Consider the following 22,745-nt stretch of genomic DNA (forward strand, 5'->3'; position numbering starts at 1 on the left):
GACTGGAGGCATGGGGTAAGTGAAGTTAAGGGTTTGTTTGGGCTGATGGGAAAACAGAGAGGCTTTGCCTTCTGTTGAGTTTGCACCCATCAGTAGAAATCTTTGTCAGCTTTGGCTAAGTTAAATATTGCTTCTCCTCTGAGATTGGAGCTGGTGCTGCTGTGGGGTTTGCTCGTTGTTCTCGTTACTGGCAGGGACTGATGGCAGCTGCGTGTCTGCATGAGCTGCCTCACCTTATTTCTATAGCAGGGAGCAAGCAGAGGACTCCTTGCAGAATCCTCTCCATGGGATGGCTCCAGCACTGCAGCCTCCGTGCCCTCAGGAACACACATCCTCCTTCCCCATTCACACGAGGGCAGCGGTCATGATGTTCCTCCTGCTGTGCTCGTCTGTTTAGGAAACGCCTTTTCTGTGCTGGGGTTGAGCACCTCGAGTGTACTGCTTGGCAGCGTCCAAACCACACAGGAATGGTGAGCTGCAACAGCACCTTCTGTGCTGGAGCTGCGGTGCTGTTGGCTCCAGGCTCATCTTTCTGCAGTCTGCTTGCACAGAGTAGGCTGGGCAGCCTCAGAGTCTCACATGTATTTCATTCATTCAGTGCCCTTTTTAAGAGGTTGATCCCAGCCAGGGACAAAGACCAGGTTGGTACAGTAGTGCAGGGGGCTGTTCTACAGGAGGCATCTGTGCATCTCCCAGTTTGATACCAGCGCTTTGCTGCTAGCTGTTGCACTGCTGGACGAGTTGTTCAGTACCTTACAGCACTCTGAGCACTGCAGGAGATCTTTCCAGGCTGAAAATTAGCTGAGCATTTGGGAAGAAAGCATCTTGAGGTCTACCTGCTCCTTCTTGGAGACTTGGCAGCCGCATCTCCAGGATAAACGTATGTAGCGTTGTTGCCGAGCACATTCATCCTGCTTCTACTTTTATACCACGTACTCTGTGGTTCCAGAAAACAGATCTTTTTTTTCATGAAAGCTTATGCTTTTCAGGAAGCCAAGCCAATTTTGTTTGTTGTTACTGATACTGTGTGTCTGGGAACGAGCAAGTTGCATGTAAATCAATGCTGCAAAGCGCGGGCATGTGCGTGCACAGCTGCTTCGCAGTGCTTTTGTACTTCAAGCATATATGTTGATATTTTTAAAGTATGGTTGCAATAATAAATTATAAAAGGATACTTGGAGGTATCTAGCAACTGTACTTTGTCATCAGGGCAAATAAGTTCAAGGAAATGAGGAGTTTGAAATAAAAATAAATTGCAAACAACATAAATTTACTTCCCTTGTGTTCTCATACTCATCACTGCATACTTGATGATTTAAATGTAGTACATCATGTTTTCACACTAAATATAAACAGCTATTATTATCTCTCCCATGATGACTATTTTCTTAAATTTAAAATATCTAGAGAAGAATTTTTCCCTGTGGGAAGTCTGAGGGATCCGATCAGCTTTGCTTTTTCTGCAGAGGAGGTGAAAGGAGTGCTCTCCATATGTCTGTGGGGTTAAAATTATCCTGCACGGTGTGCGGCAGTGTCTCTGCAGATAAGTGCAGTTCTGCACTCCAAAGCTAAAATGGAGAAATCTAAATGGAGAAAGGAGCAGGACGACTTCGTTCCTGAGACGTTCGGGCTGTAAGAAGTTCGGGCTGTTTGCAGGATTCCGTTGTCCCCGTGCTCGTGGTTTGGCCTTTTTAAAGTAGGATCCTTTTTTCCGCAAGTAGTGGATTATTTCCCCAAAAAAAGTGTGTAAGGTAATATTGTAATTTCCACTTGAGTGCCTGGATCCCTTCCAAGACTTCTGTCCAAGCACTGCAGCCACTGGCGACGGCAGCAAGCTGGCTGTGAAGCCAGGTGAAGCAGCTGGTGTCCCCGCGTGCCCAGCAGCGCAGCGCAGTATCTGCCCGTGCTGCAGAGGAAGGAGCAGAGCAGCTGACGTCTCACCTGGGATGGACGTACAGCAACGCATAGCAAACGCTGACTGCTGTAAGTGCCCCTCTATACGTCTGGACTTTGATTTTCGCTATTCCTGCCAATGGCTGGTGGTTGCCTTGCAGTCTGCCGCTGGCCCGCTGTCCTTGGAAAGTGGCGGGGCTCTGATGCTCAGAGCCTGTGTTGGCTCAGCGCAGTGTGGATGCAGTGTGGCAGAGGGCAGGGCCATCTGTCCCCTGCCACTACTCCGTGTCCTCTGCTGCTGCCTGGCCAGCTTCCCTTCCTGGGCCTGCACAGCCTTCCCGCGCTGGGCACGGGGCACAGTCATCACTTGATTCCTCCGTTCCTGTGCGGCTGGGTTGAGGTTTGCACTTCTGACTGCTGGCTCTGAATCTGGAACAAGTGGCAATGGAAGGGGCTGACTGCACACGGCAGCACTCTGAACTCAGGGTTTGTCTCGTGGTTCTGATGTTTCCTGCTGTTTGCAGTAGCAGAGATTGCCCATTCATACCCTGAGGCTGTGGAAGGTAGACCTCATAAATGAGATTCCGACTGCTGCTCTGTTTGTGCTTTCTGTAGTTTGGCTTGCCAAGTGCTTGGCTTTTTTCTTTGGGGATATATTATAAATGCATTCAGCCAGGTTACAGGCTGTTCTGTGCATAGAACTTTTTATTTACTGCAGAAATGCAGCTTTCTCAGATTTATTAGAGGCATCTTATTTGGTTACAGGAAAAAAAAAAAACCAACACAGTATTTCTTTCTATTCAGAATTCTCAGAAAAGGGAATATGGGCATTTCCTTATCTCAGTGGAAGGAGATTCATGAGGGAGCACCTGAGCGTTGGAGTTAGGAATGCAGAAGCCTTCTGAAAGCAGAAGAGAAGCTATCATACAATACCTCCTCCAGAAGCCAGTACGAACAGATAAAACTGAATGTAATTAATAGCATCAAGAAGAAATCCATTAAGTTGTTATAGTAACTGGGAAGCTCAGGTTTGAGATGTATGATCCAAGTGACTCAGCCGAGGAGGGGGAAGGGATGCAGAGCCCTGGTAGCTGCGTGCTGCCTGGGGTCTGCTCTGTGTCCTTGCCTAGGGAAGCTCTGTCCCAGGCACTGCTGTGCTCAGGTTCACAGCAAACCCTGGATTGGTCCACAGGAAGGACAGTTATCCTCTCTGCTTTATGTGCTGTAAAAACGTGTGGTTTTCTTGTTGGACATCCATGGGGCAATGCCCATCTGTGCATCTATGCCCAATGTTGTCTGGTGGTGCTTGAAAGTTGGCAAAACTCACCCCAAAGAGGTGGTAATGGTGGCAGTGCCAGGTGGATCTGAGAGCCTTCCTGATGAGTGCAGCGATGGGTTCCTGCCCCACAGCACATCATTTTGGGAAGGCCCTGCCAGGCGGGGGGCTGTGGCTACAGTGAGTTCAAAACAATTCACTTGTTTCCTATGAGTTCTTTGTGTGCCTTTGACTCGACTTCAAGTCAATGTGGGAAAGGATTGTTGTATTTCCTTATCTATGTGCTTAATTATTTGCACTTGTACTCGGGACACATAGGGCAGAGCTGCAACTAGAAAGTACATAAGTGCAATTTGTAGTGGCAGCTAATGGCACGGGGCGGCCGAGGGGCAGAGTGCAGACATCGGGGATGCTGCTTGCAGCCTGCTGCGAAGGTGGGTGTTACTGCTGTGATCTGCCTGATGCTGGTTCTGAGTAAGGAATTAATAAACCTTTGGAACAGCCAAGGCTCGCTATGTCAGGATGTAATTCACGTGACTGTGTGTAGCTTCTGCATTTAGAACAATGAAGTTGCTGCGGAACAAGTAAGTACATAATGGAAGTTCTAAACCTAGCAGTAATTTGGTGGTGAGGAGGTTTGTGGTCTTCATAACATATTTGGGTAGCATATAGCAACTGAGTGCATCTGTTCAGTTAAAACCAAGGTTGGGAAGCCTTGTTGCTTCTATGTAAAAATCAGATTTATTTAACAAACAGAAAAGCCTCAGACACAGGTAAGAAGCTGGCTGTGATGGACAAGCCGTGCAGAGTTCTCGGTGTGATTTGTGTGCAGGCTGGTTTCTCACCTGGCCTTGTGTTGTGGTGCCTTGTGGTTCACCTGGAATCCCCATGCTGCAGGCAGGCATTCATTGGGAGAGCATCCAGGTGTTCGATCTGTGGTCCACGTTCACCACTTTGCCCATCAGCAATCAAGGCTGAGGTAATCATAGAATAGTAAGGCTGGAAAAGACTTGCAGCATCCCCAAGCCCAGCCCACCCCCACCGTGCCTGCGTTCCTCAGTGCCACATCTCCGCAGTGCTTAGAAAATAAATGCACGTGTGTTAGGCTGTACAAAGATGAGAGATGAGTATATGGATGCTTCAGAGGCCCCAAGGGAGAACTCTGACCCCCACTTGTGCAGCATGAGGGTCTCTCATCGGCACGGTGCAGAGGTAGTAAGAACAAGGAGAAAAGCTGATGCCTTTCTTTTTATTCTTTAACAATACAATTTTCCAAACTGTAAAGAGAGCTGTTGATCTTTGCTTTACATTTTGCAGGGAGGTTAATCCCTGCTTTCAAATCCGTTGAGCAATGTAATGCCGCCGTTCTGCCGGGCGCCCTTTGCCTTTCAGGAGGGTAATGCTGAAGGCCAGGCGCTGCTCCTGCAGCGGGCGTCACTGAGCTGGGCGGTATGGAGCGATTGGTGGGGCCCTAACAAGGCATGCATCCTGTTAGCCTGCTATTCATCTTTGAAAATCCTTCCCTTCTTTTCTTACAGCAAATTAAAGAAAGGAAAGGAAGCATGAAAATGGCAGTAGTTTTCTTTGTTGGCTCACAAAGCACTGTTTCCCTGAGCAGTGGTGGAAGCCTCAGGTTGCCTTTCAGGGCCATAAACACTTGGTGCCTTTGAAGGTTTTTCCATGCTGGAGAGGTGACTAGAGGGCACGTACAAGAGGTACGTTGCCATGGAAATTACCTCTGTGTGGCTGAAGTGTGGCTGTTGTGGTTCCACTTAGAGATGCAGAACCACCCCAGCCCTCTCCACGGGCTCCTCCTGCAGTGTTCAGGTGGCCCTGCTTGCATTGCAGAGTAGCTCCAACCTGTCATGCTGCTCGTACAGTTTAGGATAGGGCAGGCTTGCTTGTCCTGCTCAGAAGGAAAGTCTACTTTGCCATCCAGAGAAAGGAACACATTTTACTTTTATTTTTTTAATTTTTTTTTTTTTTTTGCCTGAGTAAAGCACATCATCCAAAAAAAATAACAGAAGAAACCTTTCAGAAATGTTAGGCCATCCTCGTGACTTACAGCATTTGGGAGGCTGCTGTCTTGTGATCTAAAAAGGTCAGTTGGTGTCTGCGTCACGCTGCTGTTTTGACTTTCTTGCATGGGAATGAGTAACACCAGTTCTTCTGCTCCGGGGTGAGCTTAGTTCAGAAGGGTGCTAAGGATGCTGTGCTGAGAATAGGATATTTTGTTTCTGCACCACAGGCACAGGAGTTCAGGCTTGATTGTCTGTGGCCAGTAGTGATACAGGTTTTAAGAGAACCCATATATTTCAAGGACAATATTTTACCTCCTGGCTGCAAAGGTGAGCACCTGCCTTTTGCCCCCAGATATTCCAGTCTTATTGAAAGAGCAGTACTAACTGCGGCCTGCTGCTCAGCAGCGAGGGAATGTCTCTCTGCAGTTCTCCTTGCAGTGTTAGTGCTGAACGATCTGGACAGAAGAGCCTGAATTTTCCTGGTGACACACAAAGGAGGAGTGGCACAAAGCTTGTCCCTGTCAGCTGCCACCTCGGGAGCAGGGAGTGCTGCAGGAGAGGTCGCCGAGCTGTGCTGCTCGTTAATTGAGCTCTTTGAAGCACTTGGATTTCATCAGAACTTTCTAAAGTATGTGGCACGAGGCAGACACTGAGAGTTGGAAGTGCCACCCCACGTAATTAAGGGGTCAGAGAGTTTTAAATAACGAGGGGGGGGAGTTGAGGAAATTACAGTGAGAACTTGGAGGAAAATGCTGGTGTTGTGACTTTCACCTAACAATAACAGCACTTGATTTCTGAGAAAATTGCAGAGCTATTCTTTCATTTTAAAAAAAGAGCCAATAAGTTCAGCCTGAAACCTGGAAAAACACAAACATTTTCCCAACAAACCAAATATCAGATACAGAATGCAACAAAATAGCAGTGAGATAAAGGAACAGTGACATCTGCTAAAGCACAATCCTGGAACGATAAAGCTCAGTGTTCTTTTGAATCGGGCTTTATGAGACCTCTCGGTACAAAGAAGTTGTTGGGAATATGAAAATGTCATAGATGTCTCCTGGAGTGTAAGGTGTGAAGTGTTGCAGCAGGAGCTGCTGCAGGCAGTGGCTGGGAGCACACATCTGTGTGTTTGCAGATTGCTGGAGCCTTTCCATTCCTTCTTGTCTCTCCCAAGGAAGAATGGCTGTAACGCAGCTGCTAGACTGGCACTGTGGATATCTCATGTGAATTTGGGGTGGCTTTCCACTCAGCCAGAACGTGGCTGCTCTGTTGACATCCTTACCCCTCTTTGTATGGCATCGTGCTGCTTCTCATTTTGGTGCTTCTGTATCCTGAGGTTCTGCCACTGATCCAGCACTGTTAGCTGTGAGGCCACTCCTGGTGGCTTTCTGATAGTTCCACTCCTTCCCTTCCCTCAGTGATGAGAGTGGAAGGAAGCAGCATTTCATCTTGCAGGCTGCATCGAGAATATCTCATTGCAATTCTTCGGGCTGCAAATTGGGACCCTGGGCAAGGCAGGCTGTGAGAAGCTGCTTCCCAAGGAGAAATACTAAAGTGCCCTCATTCCACTGCTTTTTTTTTTTTATTAGCAGTTGCTCCAAGGGAGCTTGGCCTCTTCTCCTTCTGCAGCCTAGCTCATCCCTTACCGTAGGCACTCAGGCAAGCCAGGGGGAGTCAGCAGCCTGATTTGCTCATGGGCTTGTTCTATCACTGGGTTTGTATGGGCTGGACAGGCAGAAGGTTTCCTTCTGGAGCAGCAGTGTGGCATATCACAGAATGGCCCAGGTTGGAAGGGACCTCAAGGATGATGAATCTCCAACCCCCCAACCACATGCAGGGCTGCCAACCTCCACATTTCATAGCAGCCCAGGCTGCCCAGGGCCCCATGCAACCTGGCCTTGAACACCTCCAGGATGGACGGGGCATCCACAGCCTCTCTGGGCAGCTGTTCCAGCACCTCACCGCTCTCACAGTAAAGAACTTAACATACATCACATTAGCATCAGAACTTAGCATCAGGTTTGCATTGACTCTGCAGTGCTGTTGCAGGAACGTCCATGTTAGTGCTCCAAGTGCCAGGCTTTGCCTCTGCAGTGAGACTGCAAGTTTATTTTTAGTTGCTCTCTGTTTCTGTAGGGAAAGGGGACTTTGTGAAAACTGGTGCCATTTGCTGAGCCACGTGTCCTCCAGAGCGAGAGCTCTGTGTCAGACGCATGTAGACATGAGTTTTGGAAAGCATTTGGCTCTCCTGGCAAGCCCCAAAGCCTGCATTTAAACAGCTTCTTTGGTTCTAGAGAAACAACTGCGCTGCTTCTGAAATCTCAGGATTGAGCTGGTTTTGAATGAACAGTAAACAGGGGAGTTAGGAGCAGGTTATCTTCCCTGGTCTGTGCACACCAGCTGGCGTGCCCCTGGTGCAGCACTGGCACGGCTGTGTCTGTTCTGTGCCTGCTCTGCTGTGGCTGCTGTGTGGCTCTGGGGCAGCGCCTGGCCTTCCCTCCACGCCTCTGTGGCCCTGGGGGGCTGTGGGTTGGTGGCTGTGGTGCTGCTGGTGTGTGCTGAGCCCAGGGAGGAGGTGGCTCTGTTGTGGGTGCGTGGCTGTTTTTCTGTGGGGGATGATATGTATGTTCTGGTTCATCTTAAAAAGTTTATATATATGGTGCACGGTGATTGAGAGCGGCTCTTCCTGTATTTAATAACAGGGTCATAACAGCTACTCCTGCACAAAATCTGTGATCTAAAAAAATAAACTCGTTGTTTTTCACCAACAGCAGTGATGCTGCAGACAGGCAGAGCTGCTAGAAACAATACATTGAGTCTGAATAGATGCTGTTATCCCAGAAGTAGCCTCATTTTGTACTCATTTAACAGCACAGAGAGGTCGTGGACTCTTTCTCCTTCCTTGAACTCCTGATGGCATTGCCTTTATGTGCAGTCTACAGTACAGTTTATGAAAATGCAATTTATCAGCTGCAGAATGCTTTCTGGTGCAGGGAGGATGCAGACAGAGAAGAGGGCATGTGGTGGCAGCTGGATCTGGGTACTGGCTTTGCTTTTATTTTTTTTAATGTCTCTGATAAGAAAAGTTATTATTTTTCTCCTTGTTACCAGCACAGCAGCAATTGCTGTCATTTGCCACAGAATCAGTTTTGCACCAGGCCATTAGCTTGCTCTGGGAGGTGCTGTTTCACTTGGAGCAGGTGCCCACTTCAGCTGCAGCATCTCTCCATACCTGAGGCTTCATTTGCACTTTCCAGCTGCTCAGTGAGCCCTGACTGCTGGCAGAACACAGGGTGCAGGACAAGCAGAGCAGAAGGTGCAGGCGAGCAGTTGCAGCAGGCTGTGAGCCTGTCTCCTGCACCACGCGCAGGATGGGGGGATGCTGCTCCCTGGGCTCCTGGCAGTTCTTGAAGATGCTTCGGGCTTGGTGAATTGATGGTTGGACTTGATGATCTCGGAGGTCTTTTCCAACCATAGTGATTTTATGATTCTCCTTCAGCTCTTGCTCTGCACTGCGTATGCAGTTGACATTTCTGCTCTCCTTGGCAAGTCCTCTCCTCTGCAGGTCTCATTCAGCACCAGTTTTCCAGGGATACTTTGCAATTCTGATTTTGCACTACTACAAGAGTAGCAGAGATGTGCCCTTCTCAGGGTGCTCTTTCTTTCTGTGCTCAGTTGTGCAGCTCTCTGCAGGATCCGGCACTCTCAGCAGGGCAACCCTGCTTGTGTGCCGCCTGACGTGGGCTCTCTTGAGCTGCAGGGGGAGGGAAGCACCCCTAAGGGCTTTAGAACTTCTCCTGTCACTAAAGCAATGGTGGGCTGAGTTGAGGAGAGCAAGGAGTACATCAGTGACATGGGGCAGGTGCTGTGTGCTGGTGATGCAGGGATGTCCTGTGCTGCTGGCTATCCACAAGGCTAAGGGAACAACACTCCTTTTTCTGAAACCCTGGTTGTTTTTTTCTGTTTTTTTTTTTTTCTGATGTATTTTTAAATGAACATAGCTTTTTTTTTTTTTTTTAAAGCATAATTAATAATCACTCTGTGTTCTCCGAGTGCTCAGCTGCAGCCCGAGGAGTGGGAGGCTCTGCTTGTCATTGGCACAGGAACAAGGAAGGTACGCAGTGTGTCTTTTAATAGCACAACCTTGGCAGTCCTGGATGCTCCAGGTACCACCAGCAAACTGCAGCCTTTGTCACGGCCCAGGCTGTTTCTAAATGAGTTGACTTTGACCACAAGAGTAGACGAAGGGTTTGGGAAATACAAATTTAAAGTCATTAATCTAGTTTAAAAACAAAATAATAGAATAGGTAGTCTTTGTAGCTCTTTGCTCTGCTTGGGCTGTGATTTCTGGGATGAACCCACATGGTTATTCTCACCTTCAGTGATTAAGTTGCCAGAGAAAAGATGAGTCTTTGCAATCCGCTTAACCGCAGCGATATCACAGTAAGCAACCTCCTAATGAACATTCAGGTGCTGTGTTAATAAGGATAATTTCCCCGATGGTAACACGGGCAGGGAAGTTATTGCAGGTTCTTTACTTGCAGCATCGTCCTTCTGACAGGACTTTCTCAAATATCTACATGGGATATCCTCTGTACAGCGTTTTCTTTTGATAGTAAAAGAATTGGTTATGCTTATCAGTTGCTGATAAATCTGCAGTTTTGTTGCATTGCAATTGCAGTACAAAGTATAAAGGCTGTGGCCTTGCCTTGCTGTGGGTCCTGGGTCATCATGGGGCTGCTTTATTAAAATGCAAAGCTGTCACTAGTGTCACTGCTAGTGATATCTCAACTTGCTTTTACCTAATGTTAGGTCCACCTAAGGTTTGTTTTTCTCCCAGGAATGCTGTGCTGTTTCCAGATCTGAAGTACAAGCCCATGTGCTTTGTTTGGGAGGAGTAGATGTGGGATTATTGCATTCTTTGGTGACTGTCACCCCGTGTTGCCCTGTCTGTGTCACTCAGTCTATCTTTGTGGCCTTGTGAAGTTTGGATGATCTCTGCAGAGAATTGGGTTGTTTGAATGTGATTTGAGCTCACAAATGATGCAATTATCTGTACAATCAGATAACCTCCTTCATCCCAGCCCTTTCCTTTGCAAGGCTTCTCTATTCAGTCAGCATTCCAGTTGTTTTTATCTCTGACCATCTCCAGGTTCTGCAGGACCTGTCAGGGCCAATGTTGGGCTGCTGGGATGAATGCAGTGCTGGTGACACATGTGCTCTTGGAAGCACTGCTGGAGCTGGATGGAAGGGGCACAGCACTGCCTAGGCTACCGGGGGCCCTCATCTCCTGGAGTTTGGTTTGTGGTCTCTCAATCTTTGCCTCCTGCCCTCTTGAAAAAGGAAAGCAGCCGGATGAACAGCCCTGCTTGCCAGAACCTGTCCCTGATCCAAAGTGCTAGCACAGCGTGAGCAGCAGAGAAGTGATCTTCCTGGCCCTGCTCATCCGTGCGTCCAGGAGGAGAGGCTGGTCTGCCTGTCACCAGAATGGGGGGGAAAGCAGTGGCATGGTGAAATGTGCGCCTGGAACTGCAAATCAAAACGGTTTGCACATTGAGATGCACTTTAGAAATTTCTTTAAATAGCGGGTTTTGCGCTGGATGAGTTGAATAGCTATTTTTAAGAGTGTGTAGGAAAAGCAGACTTTATCACATGCAGCCCTGTTGTTTTATCCTCGGCGCTGTCAGTTGCCAGCATTGAACCCTGTTGTTAATTCACACCCTCAGTATAAGGCTTCACCACCCTGAAATCACAGGAGCATCTGTTGTCATTTTCAAACAGCGTGGTCAGCCAGCACAGCAACACTCAGGTGTAAGAACTAGGTCAGCTCAGTCGGAGCAGAGATCTCGTACCCTGCCTAGCATACATACTGGCAGATGGATTGGACCCAGCCACAGCACTGAAAGACTGCAACCCAAAGCCTGCTGCAGAACCTTGCTGCTCGTAGGCGTTCCTGCTGGCCACACGAAGCCCACTGGGATGTCGTTTCTTTTTGGGTAACGTGGGTAGAAGAGAGAAGCCCTTTGCCTGTGACAGAAGATGGCACGAATTAGAAAATGTGCCTGGCAAAAAGGAATTCTGATGTAGCCTCTGTGGGGTGGGGAATTTGCATTGTTTTACTTGTTTTTCTTTTTCTCCCCCCCCCACCCCAGATCTTCATCCCACATGTCAGAAACACATAATAAAGAATGGGCTGGCGTTTAACAGCAGTTTGAGTCATGGCTAATGGAAGCCTTAGGATTTTCTTGGCGTCCTTTTCAGAAATGCAGTCTGCATTAAGAGTTATTTTAAAAAAAATCATATTTTCATCTTTTCAGTGTTCTGCTTAAACTTGCTCTGACAAATTGATGAACAGTTCTAAAGGAAAGGACGTTGTGGTATAAGGGGTTCCACGCAGTCTGCCTGTACATGTGGTCCATCCCTCCACATTTCCCCAGTGCCTGTTCTGATCCCAGCGTTCAGCAAAGTTGCACGCGGCCTTGGACTCTCTTTCAGAATGTCTCTTGGATTTTATTTTCCAAAGATGTTTTCCTCGGTCTGTTTCTTTTTTGTTTTCTTTTTCTGCTGCTGTGTTTCTTCTCTTTGTTGTGATTCCTGAGCTAGGTAGTTCTCGTGGTATTTCTCACTGGTGCTTCCCCGAGTGGCTGTGGGTTGGGGTTGCACTTGGGGATCTTAGAGTTCTTTTCCCACCTCAGTGACTCTGTGATTCCCGTGTCTTCCTTCAGAACGTGCAGGATTCTTCATCACTGGTATAAATGCTGTGAGCTATTTGGTTTATCACCACTCGTATACGAGCTATTTATAGTTGTAGTAGTCTTCCTGAATGGCGTAGCCCACCAAGTGTTAACAGTTCTTTCTTTTAGCTTGGCAACCCAAAGACCTGTGCCTTGTTGGCATCCTTCTGCCTGCACAGCAGACCCATCTTTGAGCCTGCAGGCTTGTACTTACCATAAAATCATCCAGGTTGGAAAAGGCGTCTGACATCCCCAAGCCCAGCCCCAGCCCACCCCCACCATGCCTGCAGACCACGTCCAAGAAGCACTGTAGGATCCAGCTCTGCCAGAAAGCTGCACCCTGCTTCGTTCTGCTGCTTAGGAAACTGCTTCCTCTTTTTATTCTTTCTCAGGAATTTTGTCTGTATGCTGTGGAGGAATGCATATTTTTGGCAGCAAGTAGTCACGCCAGAATTGATCTCCCTAGTCTGTGAATTCATGCTCCTGTCACTGTCATCTTTACCCGTGTCTCATCTCATTTGCTGTCTGTCCACTGTCATTTTGGGATTCTTTTTATAACACAGCTGTTTAGCTTCTCACCATTGTTGAAGATGGATTAAAATCGTTCCGTTTATTCTGCAGTTCTGTTCTGCTTTGCAGTGTGACTACTAGGCGACTAATAGGCTGTGAGCCTTACAGAGATGTTTCTGTGCAGTTTCTCCTGACCAGCCAGCAGGCTGCCCAGCCTTCACTTCTCACTCGAGGCGCAACGTCAGCCAACCCTGGGCACCTCGGCCTGCCCCAGCTTTTGCCCCTCAGGGCCTCTCTGTGTGCCAGAGCACGGGATGGAGCACGGCCCTGGGTGCTGGCACCGCTGCGGGCTGTGTGTGCCTGGCAGGGCTGCGGGGCTCCTGGCTTTGGCTGCCATGGGAGAAGGTGTGCATGGACATCTGAGCCCGGGGAAGCACAGACAGCACAGGTGCCGTGCTGCAGTGAGATGGCTCTGGCTCTGGCGTTGTGTGAGGGCTCTGCTCGGCAGGCGGCCTGGGCTGCCTTCTGCTCTCCTGAGCCTGCAGTGCAGTGCGGCCAGATGAGCTGAACGCAGCTCAGACTCCCCGATCTGTCACAGTGGATGCCATGTTACAAGCCCCCAAAGCATATCCCGCTGCACAGCTTTCTGTGGGGGCTTCAGCAGCAAACCCCAAGCATGGCCCTGCTGCAGCCCCTCGGAGCAGGACAGAGCGCCCTGTCTGCACACTGAAGTGGCACAGCAGTTCTCCTCATTTGTCAGGGAAAGAAAAGGAAAACCTTCAGTGTTCTTGCTATGCAACTTGCCTTTTGGTGAGCAGTAAAACCCCAGGAGCAGAGCAGGGGGCTGGAGCACTGGGTTTGCTCCCTCCCTGTGCTGCTGTCCCCTGCTGCCACCTGGGTGCTCGGTGGGATCAGAGTGGCTGTGTTGCTGTGTGTGCCAGGGTGGCAATAAGTAGTGGCCATGAGCTGTGATTCGAGTTTAGAATCACATACAAATGCAATTCCTTGCCTGAATTACAGTTTTTCAGACTGGCTTCTGTCAGAGCCAGCTCAAGCCTTTTTCTGTATGTCTGGAAAGGGTTCAGTTAAAGAAAATTCCTTGTAAGTGGAACCTGTTAGCTTTGATCCCATATTCCTGTGCGTATTTCAATCTTGCTTAGATTGCAGAGCCTTGTGAACACCAATTACATTTCACATGATTTTACTAGGTGTTAAATTGCCCTTTCCCTAATAGAGAACTACACTTGTAACATCAGCTGCCAGGTGTTAAGGTGGAACTGATCAGCAAGTTACAAATCAGCTGTGATACCAGCAGCTAGCTACCTACTTTGTTACCCAAAATGGGTTGTTATTCAAAAATAAAGCTGCAGTTGTTTTTTCTTTCAGGCTGCTCGTCTGAAGAAGTTGAATTGAACAGCAAGTTCTGATAGTGGGGAGCACTTCAATCTCAATAATGAAGAAAAGCCGAAGTGTCATGGCAGTGACTGCAGATGAGGTACGTTTCAAAAACGTGTTGTGCTTTTTCCAATACTCTGTGAAAGTAAGGTCAAAAGTCTCTTTTGTCTTTGTATTGGCTGGTTTTGCTTCAGTGACTCGTTGATTTTCTTAGAGCTGTTTGCAGTTCATGCATTAAGCAGTAAATAAAACAAATGCACTATGAATTCTGAAGAGTTCTTTGCTTAGTGCTATAATGGCAGGTGAGAGGGCTGGACATTTCTATGCCTTAGGGAAGCTCTGTTTGGATCCTATGTTTGTGCATGTGCTGTACTCCTATGCTTACAAGCAGTTCAGCATCTCTTGCTGTGGTAGTTGCTGAGCATCTAATGCGATGATGCATGTTATTCCATTACTATGCCTGTTAATCGCCATCATGATCTCCTATTAATTAAAAGCCAGTTCCTATTCTCTGGAGAAATGCATCAGTTTGTAATGATGGCGTGATAACTACAACATTAATTGCCTTGCTTGTCACAGCTGGGGCCCTCCAAAAATGGAAAACCACAAAAATGTATGTGGAAATACAGGGGAAGAGTAGAGCTTAAGAACTGGCGCATCCTGCAGCACTCCTCCAGAAGCTGAGTGATTCTTTTACACTCTTAGAGCATATGTTGGGCTGCTTCGCAGTCAGTTTGCCTGCACCTGCTGGTAGGGTTGCCACAGTCCACTCAGTCTTTGCTGATAATGAAAACAGACACCTGACATCTAATGGGAACTTGAGAAATGTGCAGCAGTCTGTTCTATGTGATAACAAAACAATTGAAGTCTCAAAAAATTATTAATATAGGCTAGTGAAGTGAGACCTTTCATAGAAGCTCTTTGTGGGGTTTTTAGGAGTGTTTTGGCTAGAATTTGTGCTGTTTAAGAGCAGGGTTTGGATCTCTGAAGCTCTCTGGCCTATTTTTGGAAGTACAGCGGATTTCAACTTCTGCATAGAAAATTTTGATTTTGATGCTTTAGTAACTTTGTGAATCTGCACCAGCACGCCCTGAAGGACCTAAGGAGTGATTATGGAAACTTAAGCCACTCATTTATTTTTAAAAGCTCAAAAGGGTGGGGACAACAGGGAAGAGATCAAATTCAGAAGCATGCAGAAGAGTAAAAATGCAGAGGTTGCCACATACATGCACACCTACTGTAATAACCTTCAGCTTCAACTGACTGCACAGTACAGAAATAGTCTCATTGGAATTGAACAATTCTGTTGGACTAGCTAAACTCTACAAGACCAACACAAAGAGCCTTCTTGCAGTATTCTTCTTGGAAAGGCTGACAACCAGTTCTGTGATCACAGGGGCATAGAAAGAAGTAGAAACTCGCAGAGAAACAGAGACTTTCTTTTAGAAAGGACAGGCTTAGGCCAGGTAGCCTCGCTGGAAGTTCTCACTGAGTTAGCTGATGGTTTGGCAACTATCCAAACTCAGCGTTCTTGTAGCCTTTCTTTGCCTGGTGCACCATCACAAAAACAAGAGGCGGACCAAAACACTTGTGCTGTGGAGAGGAATCTTGTGAAAGATATCGAGTGGAATATTATCAGAAAAAGTCCATGACACCAAAGTGACCTGGGTGATTGAAGTGTTCAGCTAGGTTAGAATTGGGTTGAATTTAGCTTGGACATGTTACAAATGCATTTTCAAGTTCATTCACAACTTGATAAAACAATGCAGTGCAGTCAAACTCTGCCAGGATTTTATACAGTTATCTTTTGCAAGTAGCTGTACCTGTAATACAAAACAATTGCATGTGATTTACTCTCGTGGAGGAAACCATTTGTTTGCAGAACTTCAGTGGCTTTTCTCTTTGCAGAATGCTCTGGATTACCTGGAGTGTGGGCTGAGCAAGTCCTACAGTACTTCCAGCCATGCTCTGGGCATAGACCTCTGGAGAGGAAGAAGGTGCTGTTCTGGCAACCTGCAGTTACCACCACTGTCCCAAAGACAAACAGAGAAAGCGAGGACACCTGACAGAGACATCGTCTGTAGACCAACAACTCTGCCCTTGTTGGCACCTCCAAGTATTGCAATCACCACTTACCAGGACTGGTAGGTTATTTTCCTTTGCTACAACCCTTGTTGTTTGATCTTTTGTTGTTATGTGGTATTGCTTTTGTGGGTTTTTTTGTTTTTGTTTTGGTTTGGTTTGTTTTTTTTTCTGAAAGGCAGTAAATAATTTATTAGTTTTATTAGAATTGTTGATGTGTATCAGTTGGTGTATCGTGGCGTGAGCTTTACAGAGTAATTGTTTGCCCTTTTGGAAACTCTGCTTATGTTGCAGACCTCTTTTGTTCACTTCTGTGCATCTCCAAGAGACTTCTGCGTTGTAACTTCTGATTCTGGTGAAGGGATTTGTGTTATTATCTTTTCACCCATAGAAGAGTTCAGGACGGTGTTGAACTCTTCTGTGACAGATCCAGGCCTTGGCTTCAGGGCTGTTTTCTGTCCAAGTGTTAACAAGAGGCTTTCTTTGTTAGGAAAAGGCATTTAAGTCTGATGTTAAGCTCGAGGAAAGTCCCAAAGAAGCTACAGGAGTGCTGATTAAAGGGGGGAGGGGAATGCAGTGAGTTGAGTTCCAAAACTAAAACTGAATTTTAAGTGTAAAAGCAAGGGAATTCATCTGGAGGCAGGGAAAGGAGGGCAAGTGGTCATGCACTGGAATTGCAATGATAGAATTTGATGGCAGTATAAAGTGAGAAGTCCAGCTTGCCATGGTTCTTGCAGTGGCATTGCAGTGTGCTGTGAATCTTGTCCTCTCAGCTTCACGTTCCAATAGCACTTTGGGTTCAAGTTTTTACATACTCTGCTCTCCATTTTGTTTGCTGTGGCTGCGAGGTGTATTCACTATTTATTTCATAGTCTGAATCTGGTTTTAGCTTCTGTTAAGCTCAGCGCTCAGTCTTCAAGTCCAGCATTGTAATTTGCATTTGAAAAATGGTAGAGGACATCCTAAATTAATTTGTTATGGTGCTTTAAAAATGATGCACTTAATGTAGATGAGATACAGAAATCAAAGAGGAATTACCAGGGGCTTTTGTTCAATATTTACATTTAATTACTGTGAATAAAGTTAACAAAATGAGTTTGTAATTTCAGATGGATAGCCCATGGTTGGTTGGTTCACCTCTTATGAGCATGTTAAGAGTGTTCTCTTTCGTGTGTGTTCAACAATTTGTAATCCTGTCTACAAGACAATGTGGGGTCTATTCATAGTGCAGTTTTGTAATGTTGGTCTTTGGATAAACCTTCATACATGACTTAAAAAATTGCAAGTAGCTGCAGTGAATTGATGATTAGCTTCTTCACAACACAAGAGGGCAATGCTGTTCCTCTCTTCCATCACGGGAGAATCAGTGCATGGTATGGTTTCACAAGTGTATTTTTCTGGAATGGCACGCCTGTCAGAGAGAAAGTGGTACTCAGCTTACTCCTTTATCATTATTAATCAATAAGCAGTTGGCTTCTGACTTCTTAATTCTGCTTGAATCACAGATATCTGTTTGTAGCCATTTGGGCAGCTTGGTGTTGCTGCTGCACGTGGCTCACTGTGTGCAGTGCTGGTCACAGCCCTTGTAACACACGTGTCCTGCTTATCTGTGGGTTCAAGTTATAGAGGTTCACACGTTTGGGATTTGTCTGTGTAGGGCTGGTGCAGGGTGGATCCGGTCCCAAAGCTATGTCAGCTCCTGTACTGGGGTACAGTCCTGTGTGGAACACGCCCCAGAGGCAGCTTACATTTATGTAAGCCCATTCTGTGTCGTGTTGGAACAGCTTTGGGATGATATGAGCATTAAGAGGCTCAGTGAGTGGGCAATAAAGTGATAGGAAAATTTCAGTGCAGATAACCATAAAGCGATGTATCTGAGCATGAAAGAATTGTAACTGCAAAATATATTACTGCTCAGGAACAAGATCCTGGGAGCAGGAGAGAAGTCTGACGGCATGGCAAGTTCATGCATGTTAGTGGTGGAATAAAGCACATCGAAAGTTAAGGATGGGAAGGAAAAGCAGAGGATAAAATAAGCAACAGTGGGACCCTGTGGTAAGAACCATTATTTAGCCAAATACCGAATGCAGTGGATGGTTCTGGCCTGTTTCTGTTTCCCAAGGTACACACAACTGAAATGCATAAATAATGTAGGGCCCAGATTTGTTTTTTTTTAACATTCCCTTAGTATGGTGGGTTTTTTTTCTCCTGAGTCTTCAGAGTTGTGGTTTGGAGGCTCTTCCTGGAGGAGACCAACGGGACTCATTCAGAAGCGTGGAGGTTTGCATGAGCATTCTGCGACTTGATCTGTGTGTGCAGAACCCCAAAGGGAGTTGTGGCATGCCTCGTTATTATCACATGAAGCCTAATTCTTTGAGGTGTCATTATTTCATTTGCCTGTTGTGCATAGAGAAATCATGTGGGTTTTGGGTTTTTTTTTGCTGACTGTAAAATTATGGAAGGGCTTTCCAGTGACACAAGCTGACTTTCTGAAACACAGATCCCTCATTACACTGCCGTGCTCAGTAGGTCTTCAGGAGCACATGCAAAACCTCTGTGAGGGACATTGTCTCTGTCACGTAGAGCAAGTGTGATGGAAGGGAGGCTTTCCGTGGGCATTATGCACCGAACAAAGAAACCACTTTGGTTTGGGCTTTTGTTTCCTGTTTGTGCAAACCATTGTTGTCTTTGTAGAAACTTATCATCTCAAACAGAAAAACAAGAAGGTAGTTTCTGGAGGGGCAGGAATAAATCAAAACCCCATCGCTGAAGGATTGCTCTGAGCAGGAAACGCTCGGAAGGAGTGGCCAGGGATCTGCCTTTGTTGGGGTCAGCACTGCTGCAAACTCCATCACATCCTTGGGAAAACGTTTACTGTGTGCCTCTGTGGGGCATGCATTCTGCTGAGCCATTTTCTACCAGTTTCTCTGTATCTTTCTAGTACAGAAATCTCTGCTGCACGCTCGTTATCGTGTGCTTGTGCTGGAATGCTGTTGCTCTTCTGGTGGTTTCTTCAAACACTTTCTTACCTCTGTTGCTCCAAAGCATTTTGCTCTTTGGGCTCTGCACTGATCAGAATGACAGATGACAAATGTCTCTGTCATCAGATGAGATTTCATACTGAAATCCTGGGAGGGATTTTACATATAATAACGTATCTGTCTTCCCAGAGCAATTCTGGAGAGGCCCCATCTGTGCTTTCTGCTAACTGCTGGGGTATTCATCTGTATGCATTAACCTTAGGGAGGGTAATGGGATGCCTCTGAAGGAAATAATTCCACCACGGAGTTCTGTTGGCACCCAAAGCTGTGAAGACAAATGGTTGGCTAAGAAGGAAAAAAGCACAAAATCAATTCCAAACAAAGAACTCAAACCAACACCCCTACCCCTATATACCCAAAAGATCTCAGCTGCTTTCCATCAGCACTTGCTGGAGTAAGCTTAGAACCTAAGTAGTTGTGCTGCCTGTGGACCACTGTATGATGCCAGGAAACCAGGTGGGATTAATTCTGATAAGATCATAGAGCTCAGGTGCACAGTGCTGTATGTTACCAAGTTCTGCAAAATCTGATGTAGCAAAGGAGAACATAGCCAGATTGTGTTACAGCAACTTTAGTACTTTGCTTCCTTTCAAAAATAGAGGTTAGGGGAAATTTGGTTTGGTTTGAGCTTACAGAATTCATCTGCAGCATCAGTGCTGTGCCACAGCAGTAGGCTGAGAGTGTGCTGATGGAGGAAGCACAGCCTGATTGGAAGAAAGGAATAACAGGGTTCAAGTACAGAATGTGTTATTTGGAAGCAGCAGAGGGTAAGGTATGGCTGATTGCTTTTCAAGTGTTTTCCTGCCATGTTTTTTCAGGAATTGCCTTGCTTCTGCCTGCCAGTGGTACTACAGAGGTAAGCTGTGTAAACTGGGCTGACTTACATAACGCTGCCACTGAAGATACATGGGAACCTAAAAATAAAGCTGCTCCTCGGGGTGTTTTTGCTCTTTTTTTATTTTGTGAGAACTGTGTTTTCTTGAGGCCAGTGCTGCTGTAACTAGCAAAAAAATGAGCGGACTGGAACCAAAGCAATAACAGCAAGCTAGCTGTGGTGTAATACCATTTTGTGTGGAAATGGCACAGCAGCACACGTACAGAACAGCTTTTGTAAATCATACAGGGGAAGGAGTGTACAGGATACAGGTCTGCAGTGGCAGTCTGAATGCAGAAGCCTTACAGCAGCTTTGTACACACACCCCTGTATTTTCATAAGGGTTGTTATGATGTCTTCAGCAGCCCTGCGTGGTGTTTGTGATAATCAGTCCGGGTGTATGGGAGGAACCAGGGTGTGAGCAGTGGGCTGGGAGCTGTGCAGAGCATCCAAAGCAGCCTGAGGCCTTTCCTTAGGGCTGGGGTCCATCCCAGGCCCTTGAGGGCACCTGCAGTGTTTGTGGCAAAGCTGTTGTGTGGTCCGTCCCAAAGCATGAGGAGATTGAGGCAGCTTTAGGAATTCTGTGAGAAGTGTCTGTGCTAAATGTAATAAGGAGCACACCTTTGTAGGTCAGAGCGTCTATTAAATCATAGAATCCCCAAGGTTGGAAAAGGTCCCCAAGGTTACCCAGCCCAACCACCCACCTACCACCAGTATTTCCCACTGAACCACGTCCCTCAGTGCCACATCCACACCTCCCTTCCACACTTCCAGTGCTGGTGACTCCCAGGTCAGCCCATTCCAGTCCCTGACCACTCTTTCAGAGAAGACATTTTTCCTAACAGCCAACCTGCCCCTCCTCTGGCACAACGTGAGGCCATCACCTCTCATCCTATCACCAGTTACGTGGGAGCCAAGGGTGACCCCCACCTCACCGCAGCCTCCCTTGAGGAGTTATGGGTCTCCCCTGAGCCTCCTCTGCGCCAGACTGAGCAGTCCCAGCTCCCTCAGCCACACCCCACATCAGCTTCATTGCCTTTCTGATACGTATGGTGTTAATTATGCCTCGCTCGTCTGTCAGAGCCAAACGAGAACTCTGAGATTTGAAGGAAGTTGTCTCTGACAGAACTGGTTGCTATTGGAGTCTTTTCTTTTAAAGATTATTATTATTATTCACAGCATTCATAATTAACCGATTAACTGTAGTGGTTTGTGAGCTTGTGTTACTGTTAGTCATTCACCGGTGGCCAATTCTAGGGCTTGGTTTCTTCTGAAGTGGTTTTGCGATGCAGGAAATGATCAAAATCTAGAAGGAAATTGGATTGGGTGCCTGCAGTACTCGAGCTTCTTCTCCAGGTGGTGACAATGTGCAGCAGATGTGGTGCAAAGTTAAGTGCAAAACAACAAAATTCAGTGGGATTCTGGGCAACTGAGTCCAAGGCTGCAGAGATGCTGAGTTCAGCTGGGTTTGGCCCCTGTGAAGTTGTTGTGCTGGTGGTAACTGGCCAAGGGTAGGTATGGGGTGTTAGGACGGGAAAGGGTATGGAGATTTGCTTACCCTGTGCAGTAGGTTGAAGTCTCATTTCTTACATTATTTCAAGTACAGCAAGATAAGAACTGAAGAAATATGCTGCAACCCAAAAATAGAAGAAAAAAGAAGTGAGCTGCCTTTCCGTATGATGGGAAAATATAAACCTAGAGAGGAAAAGAAGCACCTTATAAGCACGCTTCTGATTTTTGTCTATATTTAAAAATATTTAAATCGCAGGATGGTTGAGGTTGAAAGGGATCTCTGAAGGTCATCTGCTCCAAAAAGTAAATGACTTGTGTAAATCACATCCTGTTCTCTTGTGCTAAACCAGGATCAATTGCTCCCACTGAACGTGCTTGCTGTGTCTCAGAAGCCTGTGCTGCATTTCCATAGGGCATGCATGCATCTGGAAAAGGAGGTCAGCTCTGTTCCTCACAGCATTCTATGTATTCCATGGGATAAACAATTTTTAATTACATTGTGCTGTTTCTGGACAATGCATATGGTAGTGTAGTTTCATAAAACAGAATTAGTATGATTGACCTGAGTTTCTTCACACTGAGAAAGATGAGTGTTGACTAGGAACAATCTTAAAGGATTTCAACTGTTGAGTGACTTTGTTTGCTTGCTCTTCAGTGAGCTTCCTTTGAAATCTTATCTGCTGTATTTAAGCATTGCTCAGTCCTGGTGTTAAGCTCTGGATTTCATGGCCTGGGGAGCCAGGAGCCCCTCCAGACAGGATCTGGAAAAGCTGCAACGTTCTGTTGTGATGTACTTCTTACAGTGTCTGCTGTACTTCACAGGTATCTCCTGAAAAAGTTCACTGTGGTTTCCATCTGCTCGGGTTTGGTGGGCAGGGGATATGTCTCGTGTGGGAAGGAGAAAAGCCTTTGGTTCTGCTGTCCTTGCTGTTCCCCTGCCCTGCTCTGTTGCCTCGCTCCAGCAGTAGGTCAGTGCGACTGCACGCCTCGTGCTGCACAGGTCATTTGTCACCTGGTTATCAGTGAGTTGTTTTCTCAGCTAAATGCATACAGGTAAGTGTCTCAGCTGCCTGTATGTAGATGCTGCCTGGTGCTGTAGTTTTCTGCAGTTCTTGGATAGATTTTTGTGTTTTGATGTTTTCCAGAAATCCTGAATACGATAAATACAACTTGTGCTTCAGATAGGTGGTATGGAGCAATTTTAAGAAGAAACATAACGTTGGGTTAATCTTAAGAAATTAAAAAACTTACCTTTTCCTGTTGACATTTCTTACAATGTTTCTTTTTGCGCACAATTTGTTTTTGCAATACTACGTTTTCCTTAGTTTGCATTTACTAGATTTGTTGGCTTTTCCTCTGCTTATAACATCCCCTTTTGTTTTGACTTGCACGTGGAGCCCGCTGGTT

At 46.5% G+C, this 22,745-nt stretch overlaps 1 protein-coding gene across 1 annotated transcript in view; it reads left to right on the forward strand.

Moving 5' to 3' along the window:
* PDE4B (phosphodiesterase 4B) overlaps nucleotides 1-22,745 on the forward strand; it is a 148,173-nt gene that overhangs the window by 8,676 nt on the left and 116,752 nt on the right. Inside the window, exons 2-3 of the mRNA XM_085231097.1 lie at nucleotides 13,821-13,929; nucleotides 15,738-15,973. Coding sequence (XP_085087223.1) covers nucleotides 13,888-13,929; nucleotides 15,738-15,973 — 278 coding nt within the window. The 5' untranslated portion in view covers nucleotides 13,821-13,887. The remainder of the gene's footprint in view (nucleotides 1-13,820; nucleotides 13,930-15,737; nucleotides 15,974-22,745) is intronic.

Source organism: Meleagris gallopavo, chromosome 10 (assembly GCF_905368555.1).
Source record: "Meleagris gallopavo chromosome 10, MGAL_WU_HG_1.1, whole genome shotgun sequence".
Taxonomy (NCBI): domain Eukaryota; kingdom Metazoa; phylum Chordata; class Aves; order Galliformes; family Phasianidae; genus Meleagris; species Meleagris gallopavo.